This window comes from Conger conger, chromosome 4, assembly GCF_963514075.1.
Source record: "Conger conger chromosome 4, fConCon1.1, whole genome shotgun sequence".
Classification (NCBI taxonomy): domain Eukaryota; kingdom Metazoa; phylum Chordata; class Actinopteri; order Anguilliformes; family Congridae; genus Conger; species Conger conger.
The window spans coordinates 66,148,720-66,161,974 of record NC_083763.1 but is presented as its reverse complement, the minus strand read 5'-3'; the positions used below and the strand labels follow the sequence as shown (position 1 = coordinate 66,161,974).

The 13,255-nt window shown below is 42.3% G+C and overlaps 1 protein-coding gene across 1 annotated transcript in view; it reads right to left on the bottom strand.

Moving 5' to 3' along the window:
• The window catches only part of LOC133126677 (MAM and LDL-receptor class A domain-containing protein 1-like), an 82,413-nt gene extending 70,008 nt beyond the window's left edge, over nt 1-12,405 (bottom strand). Inside the window, exons 1-8 of the mRNA XM_061239016.1 lie at nt 12,226-12,405; nt 10,886-10,970; nt 10,633-10,691; nt 10,357-10,518; nt 8,336-8,432; nt 6,360-6,506; nt 5,453-5,610; nt 3,195-3,318 (exon numbers count right to left, since the gene is read on the bottom strand). Coding sequence (XP_061095000.1) covers nt 3,195-3,318; nt 5,453-5,610; nt 6,360-6,506; nt 8,336-8,432; nt 10,357-10,518; nt 10,633-10,691; nt 10,886-10,970; nt 12,226-12,405 — 1,012 coding nt within the window. The remainder of the gene's footprint in view (nt 1-3,194; nt 3,319-5,452; nt 5,611-6,359; nt 6,507-8,335; nt 8,433-10,356; nt 10,519-10,632; nt 10,692-10,885; nt 10,971-12,225) is intronic.
• Nucleotides 12,406-13,255: the final 850 nt, after the last annotated feature.

Below are 13,255 nucleotides of genomic sequence, written 5' to 3'. Positions count from 1 at the left end.
CGGTCAGTAGTTTTCGAGAGCAGAGTTACATACTTTACAGGGAAGAGACTGCTCCACATCCTTCAGGAGGACAGGACTTGCGAGCTGTGCTGTGATGCTCTGCTCAGGCTGTATGCTAGTGCTGATGAAAGCAAACGATCCTGAGGGAAGGCAGTAATGAAGTTGGTCAAAGGGAGAGACCTGGAACAATATAATTAAAAACACGTTCACCATTCATCGCTACACCAAATCTAAAACTACGCCCTCCATGAGGCACAGAGAGGAAATAGCTATATCTCTTGGGGAAAGGGGACTAATTGGCTCACATATGTGCATAGATCACTAGTGTGCTAAGTGATTCATAGCCATTCATTTACTGAAAAATAATATTTAGCATTTCACTTACATATTTCAGTAACCACATTGTGAGTGAACAGCCAGCAGGCCACCATCCATCTTCCACCATCTTCACTACAAAATTAATTTACACATATCAAGTTTTTCTTTGCTTTTCTGACTGCTCACTCACCATTCCCAGTGCCTATTGTGTGGTCTGCCTCAGGGGACTCTGGGTAATTGACTCTGCTCCAGTTTGCATTGGCAGAGTTCAGCTGCTCCCAGCCACACCAGTCAGACTCAAAATCACACGTAGTATAGCTGGCTAAAATATGAAACGACAGAGAACAACATTATTGATTATTGTACTGGGGGGGGGCATGGCAAAACAGTATGACAAAGGACAAGAAAATTACATTTGCACAGTGATTATGATTAAACTAGTCAACTGCAAGGGCATTATTTCCATGTCTAAAATAAAGAAATCTGAAATTACATTGCATTTGTGATTATTAAAACCCTTCATGGGCACAGAGGGAACACTAAACAATTCATAATGAATTTCCTTCAGGACATGTAGCCGGAAGGATTCGATTCAGCCTGTACTAATGCGGTCAATCATTCTTTTAACAACCCCTTTCATTGATAAAAAACCACCTTGCTAAAATGCCAAAAAAGATTTGGATTGGTAGATACCCATTATTCCGTGCATCAACATTGGACACTGCTGACATGAACCCTTTTACAGCCTGGGACAATAAATTAATAAATTGATAAATGCTTGGTGATCACACTACCAGTAAACACAAAAGAATGAGGGAAATGGAAGGGATGCTGTTATTGTTCAGACACTTTAAATTGCTTTTTAAATTTTATTTTTGAAATAACATACAATGTTAGTCAGAATGTTCTCCATGTTAACCTTTTAATGTCACAGCTTGCAACATTGAGGGCTCTATCTTTGGTACAACGCGACAGTTACCCAAACACAAGTGTGTTTGCTAGTTTCAGGTATACCCAGTTGTCATGTTCCTGTCCATCCTCTACAGTGTTAAGATAGCAATGGTGCATGTACTGTATGTGGGTGGGTTGGTCTTAAAATGTGGTGTTCATATGAATTATGTTCATATGAACATCGTCCAGAAGGAGTCAGACGGACGGAATGCTACAGTGACTTTGACCTGGGCATTGTCCAATTATTCAGTGCCTGGCCCAAACTAAAAGGCCCACAGCACTCCAGAGACTACTAACGTTGAATAGTCTGCAAAAGAATATTGTTTTTTTCCACTGCCAGTTGACCCCCAGCACTCTTAACACTGGGGGGACCTTAAAGTCCATCGACACTCCATGGATTTTCAAATGAAAAAATCGATGTAAGGTTGTGACCTCCATTTGTTTTATGGAAAAGGAGAGTGGGATATGCGTAGTCCTGTTGTGTGAATTATAGGGGTACTAAAGATTTCCATAAAGATGGGGATGCTCTGGGTCCTGAAACAGCAAAATACGGCAGTGCCTAAAGAAATAAAGTGGAGTACCACAGAGATATAGTGCAAGCATGCAGCACGCTTAGCCTTTGAATCAGTGTGCAGAGCACAGGAGAGGACCATGCATTCGTCTTCGCTGTGAGGTCCGTATGAGACCAGACGAATACAAATTAAAATGATTTATCCGAATGTCTGAACGTCAAATGACGGTGTTAGTACTGATTTATGAGTGACGCAGTGCAGCTACAGTAGAGCCTGGGCAACATATTGGTGTGCGGAGGGGTGATGGTGGCAGGGTAATGTGTGCCCTGTCGTGGCGGGGATTTGTGTGCTGTGGGACCTCTTGGTGTTTCTCTTGGTCCAAGATTCTATATTAAAACTCATGGGTAGATAATTAAGAAAATATATGAGTGCTTGTTTGTGCTTGTTTTTACACAACAATATGAAATACTGGTTCACTAATGCAAATAACTGGCATGTTTGTGTGTCTGTGTGTGTGTGTGTGTGTGTGTGTGTATGTGTGAGAGTGTGTGTGTATGAATATCTGTGTGTGTGTGTGTGTGTGTCAGTATGACAAACTAAATAGTCAGTGAGCACAGTTCACAAGTATGGTCTGTTTTCAGTTGCAGAACATGAAATTTCAGGCATCAGATCAGCCTTCTTGGAGCGAGCCTTATGCCAAGTCACATCTTCTCTGTTGCATAAGTTGAGTAAGCTCCGATTCGGTATCATTAATAAGAAACTTGCCTGTAATTTTACAAGGCATTAATTTTAATGTTGCAAATGGATATAGTTCCAGGAAAGTAGTTGTTCCAATATACGCGTCTTAATTTATAGAACTGGACCGTTTTGAGTGAAAGATTTTTCTCCTAATTATGATTTTTTTTTTTCTAAGTTGTTTAAATATTGATTTCCTCATAATTAAACTCCTACTTAAATTACAGCCGATAACAAAATACAGGCGGCAGGTTTAGTGTTAGTTGTCTTTGCCTTATTACACAGCCTGTAATGGCAGATATTTTTTCTCTTCCAAATCCCAAAGAGGGATACCCTTGTACACAGAACAATTACTGGCAGGTTTTGAGTTCAACCATGAAAAATCCATGCTTACCGTGAGTGGTAGTTTGTGATTACCCTTCTTAATTAGACACAGCTTGCATTTCACCCTCGGCAGGTGCTCTCTGTGTTCTCTATATTACTGCTGTGCTGTAGTTGCTCTGGCCCTAGCATGGTTTAATAGGTGCAGAAGCATGGCAGCCATTTTGTGGATTCCCCCTCAGGGTGAACGATCGTGCAGTAATAGGGACCTACAGCAGAGCAGTGGATCCTCGTCGCTCCCCTGGGGGCAGTCCGGCTGAAGGTCACACAGGGCCCATCTGGGCACACAGCTCTCACCCTCGCAGGGCCACGAGCCCTCGGGGCAAACGCTGGGCACGGGCGTCGCCTCACAGTCGGAGAACAGGAAGCTGTCGAGCGCGAGGAATCCACCCTCGCCCACGACGCGGCCTTCAAACACGATCTGAGGAGCACAATCACAGCGTGTATTCATAACAGCCCGGCCCGGCGCTGCGGCAAAGTTCACTGCTGAGACCATCGTGTTTCACAGCAAGTTTCACTCGCGTGTCGGAGTGGACAAAAAAGAGAGACTAGTTAAACAGGAAATATACCAAAGAGGTAAGCAGAGTATCCATCAAATAAGTGCTAAAACTTGTGAAAACGGCTGTAACCAAAGTATCGGGATCGATTAAATGTGATAATTGCTGTGCAGACACTGCCGTCTGGAAAGAAAGGACCAGATTAATGGAATCAATTACACAGCAACGTTGTGAGCCAAGAACGCAGCGATGGGGTAGATCATCATCACATCTCAACAAACAGCCCATTGTGTCATATAAACAGGATGAAAGAAAATATGGCTCTGTTTAATTCCATAATATTGGGTCTGTTTACACTGCTAGATAACAGTTGTTAAACGTATTCCTAGTTATTAAGAATGCTATTTGTGCTCAAGAATTTGTGTACAAGGCAAACACATAACTTATATCCAGGCAAACAGTTAATTTAGCAAATTAAGATCTTGACATTTTACATCACTTGTTGATTTGATTTAGCCTGACATTTAACAGCTATGCAGGATACAGTTTGCCCACTGCCACCATGGAAATCACGTTTGCTAGCTGTTGATCATTTATGAATAAACAAAAATAGCTAATTGACCAAAGGTAATGCAGTTAAGCAGCTTGGCCTATAAACAGAAGCAATAACAGAATATCATCCTTTTCTGAGTTGTCTTTCTCAGAATCTTTTCCTTCAGCAGAGAGCTCGGAGGGGGTTGATTGCGGAAGAGGTCAACATTAATAAAGAGAGGAAAAGTAGAGGTTGCCTTGGGGCTTGGGGCTGACAGCCGCGCTAATTACCAGGGAGACACGGGCGGGTAGGAAGCTGCCCTCCACCCTCCCTCGAACAGGAACCAGAGGCTAAGAGACATCAGAGCCATCAGCAGCACAATCAATAACCATCGCAAACACAGCGCGAATAAAGAGTGACTTCATCCCCGGCTGCATCTCAAATAGCCACGGGGGCCTCGGGTCGACACGGAGAAGACATGAGGGGTCGCGAGGGTCCAGGGTTTTTGAAGCAATAACAAAGCGGCAGGCCCTGGATGGCTTCCCTTTTCTCCGACAGCACATTTCATTTTCCTATTGAAATGAATCCCAGTCGAGGCCGGAAATGGGCGGAATTGAAAACGACTTCTTACAGCTCATGGAGAGCCAGGGGTCTCATTACAGCACTGCTGGGAAGGCATTATGGGTGAAATTAAGAACATGAATCCCTACCACGAGATAGACACAGGTGCAAGGTCTTATTTCCCAACCTAATCCAGCAGAGTTCAAGGGCACAGTCATACTCGCTTAGTGAAATACCCAGTCAGAAATCATTGGAAATTCTGAAAGTAATTCAGATTTTAGTAAGTGGCCTTGAAATGAACTAGTGCAAAGCTTACTTGAAATTCCTCCAGACCTATCGAGAGCGGGATTTCACTTTCCATCCATTCTTTCTCCGTTTCCTTTCCGGTGTGGAAGACCATCTGGTTTTCCTATGATAAAAAAAGTCATTTAAAAAATAAAATGAAAAAACACTGTATGATATCCTCCAGAGTCCTCTTCTAAAAGGTCTACAAAAACCTTAGTAATTAACGTATTGTTTTTCGACTGGTCTAATTTGTTACTGTTGCTTTGATTGTATCTAGTCCTAAATCTATAGCAAATCATTTACATGAATGTTCAGCTATTCATTTTCTTCTCCATGCAGCGCTATAGGATTTTTTTTTCTTTTTTGTTAAAATGTATGCTCAGATAATGAGACTGAGTCAAAGAATCAAAAATCCAATTACAGAGAGGAAGTCACAGTCTCCCTGTCACGGACATGGTTGCGTTGACTGCTACATCTCCGTTCTTCTTTTTGCTCAGCGCCACATGACAGACTATCTAATCTGTGTCATTTCCTGGCGACGCACATCCCGCTCGGCGAGAGACAGGAACATATCTGTCGTGCTGCGCTCGTTAGCGTGTGGGTGGAGATTCGGGTAATTAAGATGTGAGTTTGTGGAGTGGGCTGAGCGCCGCTCTCTCACGCCCCTCCGTGGCACTCACCCGGCCGCCACGCAGCCACGCGCTCAGAGTGCCGTTGCCCTGGAGACTGTAGTGGAAACGGAAAGCGCAGGAAGGCGCGGTGGAGTGGTACACGGAGCTGTTCGCTAACACACTGCTTGAGCCCAGACCAGCCTCACCTGCCAGCCACAGATAATGGCCTGCAAAGGATAGAACACACGGCGGTCACACTGGTAAAGCTTTATAATAAGGTTCCAGGAATTGGCATGAACTAATGTAGCTGTTAACTAACTACTACTGAGAAGTTAATCAGCACAGCTCTGTTAATGCATTTGTACATCATTAATTCATGATAACAACTACAGTGGTTATTGCCAATTCATATTGGAATGAAAAAGTCAGTTCAGTGCTATGAAGATGGCCTTTTCATGTATCAAAATATGATTTGAAATTGCGGAAAACTGATTTTTGCATTGGTTATTCGGGGCAAATGAATTGTGTGATTAAAGGAAAGCAAAAAGTAACAGGTTGAACAGTTGCAGTGGACACATAGATGGACCGATGCATGCATACACACCCATAGACATACACACACACACATACAATCACACACACACAGACACACACATACAGACACCCATACAGACCCACATACACACAGGCACAAAAATACACACACATACACACACCCATGCAGACCCCCCTGTACACACCCACACCAGCATACACAAATCCACACACAGACCCATACAGACCCACACACACACACACACACACACACAGTCATACACATACACACACCCATGCATACCCCCCCGCCCTACTCATACACACTCACGCATACACACACGCACATGCACACACACCCCTACATACGCACATACACAGACACACCCATACAGACCCACACACACACACTCGCACATTCACCGCACACACACACACGCACCTTGTGAGGACCTGTTACTGTGGTCCTGTGAGGGAGCACTGCCATTGAGGACAGCGTCTTCAGCCTTCACTCTCTTCCAGCTGGAGGCCCAGTCTGTGGCCTCTACACTCCATCCACACAACCCGGACTCAAAGTCACACGCCATGGCTGCAGAGACACACACCAGTACACTTCACTGAAAAACTGTGGGTTTCTATCCCTCCTTAAAACTGCCTGGTCACAATACATGCTTTTACAGTACAGCTTTCACAATCATACTGAAAAAAAGGTCCCCACTATACCATTGTATCCAAACAAACCACTAAACGACCATTTATACAGCACCTTCTCTGAAGCTTTAGTGTATATAAGGGCATTTTCAGTCACAGTTTATTTCAGTATTATTGACTCTGGAATAAAATGGTGCATTGAGACCTAGTAAAGGGGATGTTATCATCATCTATTCACAGCTGAATTTTCCGCTTGGTTCCAGAGCTGCATTATGATGTTACTTACGACAACCGCTCTCATCCACCAAGTCAGGCAGGCAGTCATAAACAAAGTTGCAGAACTTAGTTTCCAGAATACATTTGCTGTTGCACATCTTGGATCCTTCAGTGCAGGGCAATGTAGAATCTGACCATGAAAAGAAAAAAGTTTGCTATGAGGGATTGTTAAAGAAAAGCTTGAGTTATGAGTGCACTGTATGTATTTGCTTGTCCCATTTAATAACCCAAGCTGAAGGACAACTGGTGAACCATATCCTGCTTCTCCAAGAGCCGGTACAGTATTTATGCTAATGAATGTAAAAGCGTTCATCTAAAATTATCTGGATTTGTGCCACTTCATAAAAGGGAGACATAGAACAGCCCTGAGGACATTTCCTGTCATTTGTCCCCAGGCAGGAAGCAGCCTGAAGCTGGCCCACATAGAAATATGAGACAGGGCTGCTGTCCCCAGATGGCCTGGAGAGTACTACAGCGATACAACAAACATGCTAAGCATGTGCCTTACTTCAAACTGAGCTTCGCAAATTGCCACTCTACCTCAGGGGGCTTTGATATTTGGAAAAGATAAAACAAGTTTTGTTGTGCGTATTTCTATTTTTGTTTTTTCCTTTTTCATGGTCTAAACATCTGAAGCTCCTGCGGACGGGGTATTTTAGCAAGAGGGAAGAGTAATGGCAAAGTGTGTTTAGTGAGGTAATGTCCAAACATATGGGCACAGCAGGAGGGCAGAGACAAAGGACTGTTCTGGAGTCTGTCTACAGATATTCACTGGGTAAAGAACAAACAGCTGAAAATTGCTTGCACTATCAGAGGAAAAGGCAAATATGAATGGCTATATCTTTACAAAAAAAAGGATAAACATTGTTTTCTGTGTTTCATGCCATGCATTCAAATAAATTATGAAATTTATTGAGAAATAGTCCAAAACAGTGCATTCAATCCCACACAATACTGAAAGGTGGCAATGCAGTGCACTAGGTTGGGGAGTAACACAGTACAAGTGTTAATTCAACTCAAACACAGCACATATGAATCAAATAGGGACCATATGTATTTGCTAAGAGCTGATTAAACCGACACTTTTTCTGGGAAAACTGTGATTGTAGGTTTTATTCCTTGCCTCAGAAGTATTTAAAGCTATTAAAATATTTTATATTTAAATAATTAAAGCTGTGTAAGAGTGTCTGAGGAATGCCAACATGTAAATGTAAACACTTTATAATACGATGTAATAACATTGTTATTACAAGTGTATGACAGCATAAATCACAATTAAAAAGCGACATGGTAATTTGTGCAGAATGAAGCTGTGTGGTTTGTGGAATAATACATATAAACTGGGCAACTATTTTTTTCTTTTCATCCAACAACCGGTTGTCACACACTTGTTCCCACAGTAATTACAGTTTTGTAACACTGGTATAAGGTCAGCAATGTCGCTCCTTCTGATAAGGGCTTGTTTTTATGTGTAGGTGAGATCAGTCTTACCAGGGCTAGCATCACAACCTTCCCCGAATGAAACATCATCAATGGCTAGCCCCTCTGAAGGATCACTGGAGCTAAAGACCTCTCCTTGAATAATAACCTGCCAAGGACCACACAGTACACCGGGGTTAGAGCATCACTTTTGGATTATGATCGTGAAGTCGCGGTGAGGTACTACTAATTGCACCATTGAGCAAGACATTTATTTAGCTTGTTTCAGAAAAAAAAAAAAAATGATGATGGTACATTTTAGCCCTAGATTATGGCACCTCAAAACCTAAAATAACGTGATGTGTATATCAGAAGTTGGGGAAGCTGCTTGGCGTCTTGGCTAAGGCACTGCTCCAGAGCTCCAGTGGATGGATGATCCCCAGGCTGCAGTGCTGAATCCAGACAGAGGCAGGGTCAGTGACTCACAGCTGGTGCTAGCATTGGCCAGGAAGGGAGGATTTCAGCCAGTGGGCATGGCGATGTCTCATCACGCACACAGTGACCCTTACTGATCTACCAGGTCCTTGTGGTTCGCCTGTTGTCTGCACGGTAAGTGTCTTCTTCCGACTCACGCCAGTGCAAATTAGATTTTTGGACAGGGGTTAGTGGATAGGTGCACAAATATATATGAACATTTTGTCAGTGATTTGTGTAGTGTTCCCCCTTTAGTGTGACCCTTATCGGCGTACTGTGGAATAGGTATGAACATTTTGACCGTTGTTAGACCATTCTTCCACAAAGAAAGAGGGATCATTCACTTGAGATGCCATATTAGTTGCTTTCTCTCTGAACTGATTATTACATTGATTGCACATAGCACATAAATATCTGGGCATGGACTTCGCTCGATGTCCGCGACATCGCAGTTCACGCACACACAGGGCAGCAGTCATCAAACGAAACAGGCTCCCCTTTTCATTGGCCGTATCAAGCTAATGACTCGTTCAGTCTGATCAAAGTGCAGGAGCAATGTTTCCAGGGGAGGTGTTTTATGGCACGCACCGTGATTTACAGCCACATATATCAGTGTGCTGTGTCACAGCACCAATCGCTCAGCAATCCCGGCCAACAGAAAAAGACTCTATTCGTGCTTTCATGCAATGACAAGATGTTAAAAATGAAAATAATAATATCTATGATTGATAGCTCTTCTGTGAATATGGAGACAATTCCATTTTTCTTGGTTTTTTTTGGATGGGGAAGTGTTATTTAATCTGTTCCTTCAGTTTAAAAAGCACTGCTGTTTTCACAACATACTGATCTGTTTCTTATTTCAGAACCGTTCTGGGGGCATTTTAGAAAGCCGTGTAAGTATATTTGCACGACAGAATGATACATTTACGAATTGGCCCAATTTACGGACAAATTTCGGAAATTCTAAACACTTGTTCTGCTTATTATGTTACAAAAAAAATGAATATCCGAAAATGACTTTCATAGGCACAAAATGAGGGTTCCATTTGCGAGGCATTAACGCTCCACATGTTCAGTAAAGAAAACAACAGATGGTGCCGGTGACCACGGTGATATTGGGCCTGCGTCCGAGGACAGCCAGAGTAACTGAGCTGGAGAAGATGTACTGTCCACCTGAACAGATGTCCCGGGAATGTCATATCATTTCCCCCCGAAAGGCCAGTCTGCTTAAGACTCATTTCTCTCACTCACCTTGGGGAGTCCGGATTCCTTTATATACCTGTTATGTCGATGGATGATGCTCCTTTGACATTAGTTCAGTAGATGATGTTCATTGTTAGTGCTATTTCAACATTCTGTAATGCAGCACTGCAAGTATTTTATTATTATATGAAATAGTACTGTCGGTGCTCAGGATCAAAAGTAAGTTCATATCCATGATTAAAAAGTCAGGGCAAGACACTAAGCGTATAACTGGCATCGAGATTCAATTACTGAAATGCAGTGGCCTGTCTATTTATTTCATATTGTGACATTTTTATGTATTTAAAATATGGTTATAACAGACAATGCATTGTGCAGTAATTTAAGTGAAATAGCCGATATCCAACAGAACAAACCTGGAATTTGAGGGTGCTGTTAAAGACAAGTACGGACCGCTCCCAAAGATCTTGTTCTGGTAAAGACCGAGTCCAGACATGCTCATAATTCCCATTGAGGTGTGTCTGGGTCAGGACCCTCAGAGTTCCAGTGATCTTCCCAAAGTGGTGGTAGAAGATGATCTATGAGGAGAACATCAGAGCCATGAAAAGGGGTCTCACTGACACCCCTTCCTTGATAAAAATACACTGGTCCCATTCATAAGGGAAACGGGATCGAAGCACAGGCATGCCTACCTGGCAGGAGTCAGTTGGAAGGAACACTGTGCTTCTTAAAGCCGCTAAAGACCGTTCTTCTGACAGAAACAGGTAATGGCCTGCATGAAAAGACAGATATTCCAGTAAATGCATTTTAGATAAGAAAGATTTTTGCAGTATCTGAACAAACCTTTAGTATGGTAGTACACACATTAGAGACTATATTTTCCATGGGTAGGTAGGATACATGTGATTCCTGTAGTTGAAAGCACAGTGAGGTTTGTTCTGGTACCTGTGCTGTTGCCTGTGTGGTCGTGGGTAGGCCCAGCCTGGGTGAGACCGTTAACTCGGCTCCAGGTTGTGTAGCTGTCTCCACTCTGAGACATACCACAGAAGTCCCTTTCAAAGTCACATCTCTCAAAGCCAGAACCTGTCCAGGAGCAGGGCAAAAACCAGCAGCGTCAAACCCAGGAAACCATTTCTAAAACCGGAGGAAAGAAAGGCAAATGCAACTTCTTTTTATGAGCTTAACCCCTGGCAGATGACAGATTGTTTGTCCGCAATGAGATATTTATATATTTTATTTTATTTTTATTTACCTGTTTTCAACCTTAACATCACATCCTTTGAGGCACATCATGTTTACAGTAGCTTAAGTAGATTAAGTAGTATTTCGACTTCATTGAGAATGATATTCAGGAAGACAAGTTCAGTAGCACATTATTTGGAATGATGCATTTAAAACTGTAATACAGTTTCATGCATATTTTTCATCGAGCCGGGCTTCTGGCCAAACAATTTGACTTTTTGATTTTGAAGAATATGGGGGTGCTGAATAAGGTTTTTCAGTGATGTGTTGATGTAAACTATTTTTTATTAAAATGCTGAAACACATTTTGTTTCTGTTTGCGAAGAAATAAAACCTTGTGATTTGGGATTAGCATAAGAACATAAAGAATATCTCTATGATTATAGATACAGGCCTTGGCTAAATATTCAATCAATACTGGCCTACAAATGACCTACAAATCAATGCAAGTTTTTTTTCTTTGCTAATAAAAAGTCTGCTGAATACATTTTTGGAATCGCTGAGCTTGACAAAATTAGTTTTTGAGGAATAGTGTTAAGGTCTCATTCGAAAACATTTATTTGTAGCTGTGTAAGTGTAAGTGTAGCAAAGCTGAGTGTAAATATTGACTCTATCCTGCCCACAGTTTCACACCACATCTGCACGACTTTCTGGGTTTTCTCCTCTTCAATCTTTAGAAATCAGGCCTGATATGTCATTTCCTGTATCAAAGAACATGCAAGCACTTTCTCCGCAGTTGCCAGAATATGATTTCCTTTGCTGTTACTGCAGCAAAATCTTAATATTAATATATATTTTAATTATTGCAACTAGTCTAATATCAATTGTATCAATTACTATAGAATTGGAAAAATATAATATATATATTTTTTATTCTAGCCGATACCATTTTTTTTTAAGCTGTCAATATTTATAAATGTATTTATTTCAACTGCTATGAAAATATTTTTTTTAAGGAAGCATAAACGAGGAATGTAAATAGCTTGTGTTAAGTGGTGCTGTACTGGCGCAAGCGTTTGCACGGCTCAGTGACACGCACACACTGAACTGTACTTACAGTCTCTCTCGTCACTGCCGTCCCCACATTGGTCGGTGAAGTCACACACATTGTCAATGAGCACACAGGAGCCTCCCTGGCACTGAAAGTCCCCTGTCGTGCAGTTCCTGGCGCCCACGGACACCAGAAAACACAGTGCCCAGAGCGAGTGGAACCCGCGGCTCATCTGAAAAACGCTTTATAGAATCCTACGACGCACCGTGATCCCCAAACATAGACATGCTTGGCAAGAAATGCTGTTAAAAAAGGTGATCTCTCTCTCTTCTAAGATATCCTCTGTCATATGTTACATGTTCTTTCTTTTACGCTTCATATGGACATACTGTACGCCCACCTAAAGCAAAACTGTTTGCTTAGAACAGCAGACCATAAATGGCTTATCACTGTTACTCAACAGGTCCGCTCCCTGTATTTCTTGCTCAGTGAGCTTTATAGACTGTATGGGGTTTGCAGGTCCAGGGAGTGTAATGACGATCACTTTGGTATTGAGCAGAGATAAAGAGCTGTAAAACACACTGTTTCTTTCCTGCCAACTGCAGGAAAAGCTTGCAGGGCCAGTAACCAATGGCCAAGCTAATGGCGGAGTCATCATTAACTCCGACTTACAGTTCATTACAAGTTAACTAAAGTATTTTGGTAAGGACTGCGATTGTTAAAACGACCTGACAAAACTGGGTTTTCACATGTTAAAACAAAGACCTGTTTTGTTCTGTTCTATGGTAAAACAAATGTGGATTGGGTATAAACTATGGTGCTACAGTATGTCACTTGGACCCATTGAGGGGGATCAAACCACCTCAATGGGTCGCTTGTAGTGTAGTGGTTAAGGTACATGACTTGGACCCACAAGATCGGTGGTTTGATCCCCATTGTAGCCGTTCGGCCCTTGAGCAAGGCCCTTAATCCTGCATTGCTCCTGGGGAGGGTCTCCCACTTAGTCTAATCAACTGTACGTCGCTCTGGATAAGAGCATCTGCCCAATGCCATTAATGTAACGCAATGTAATGTGAATGGGC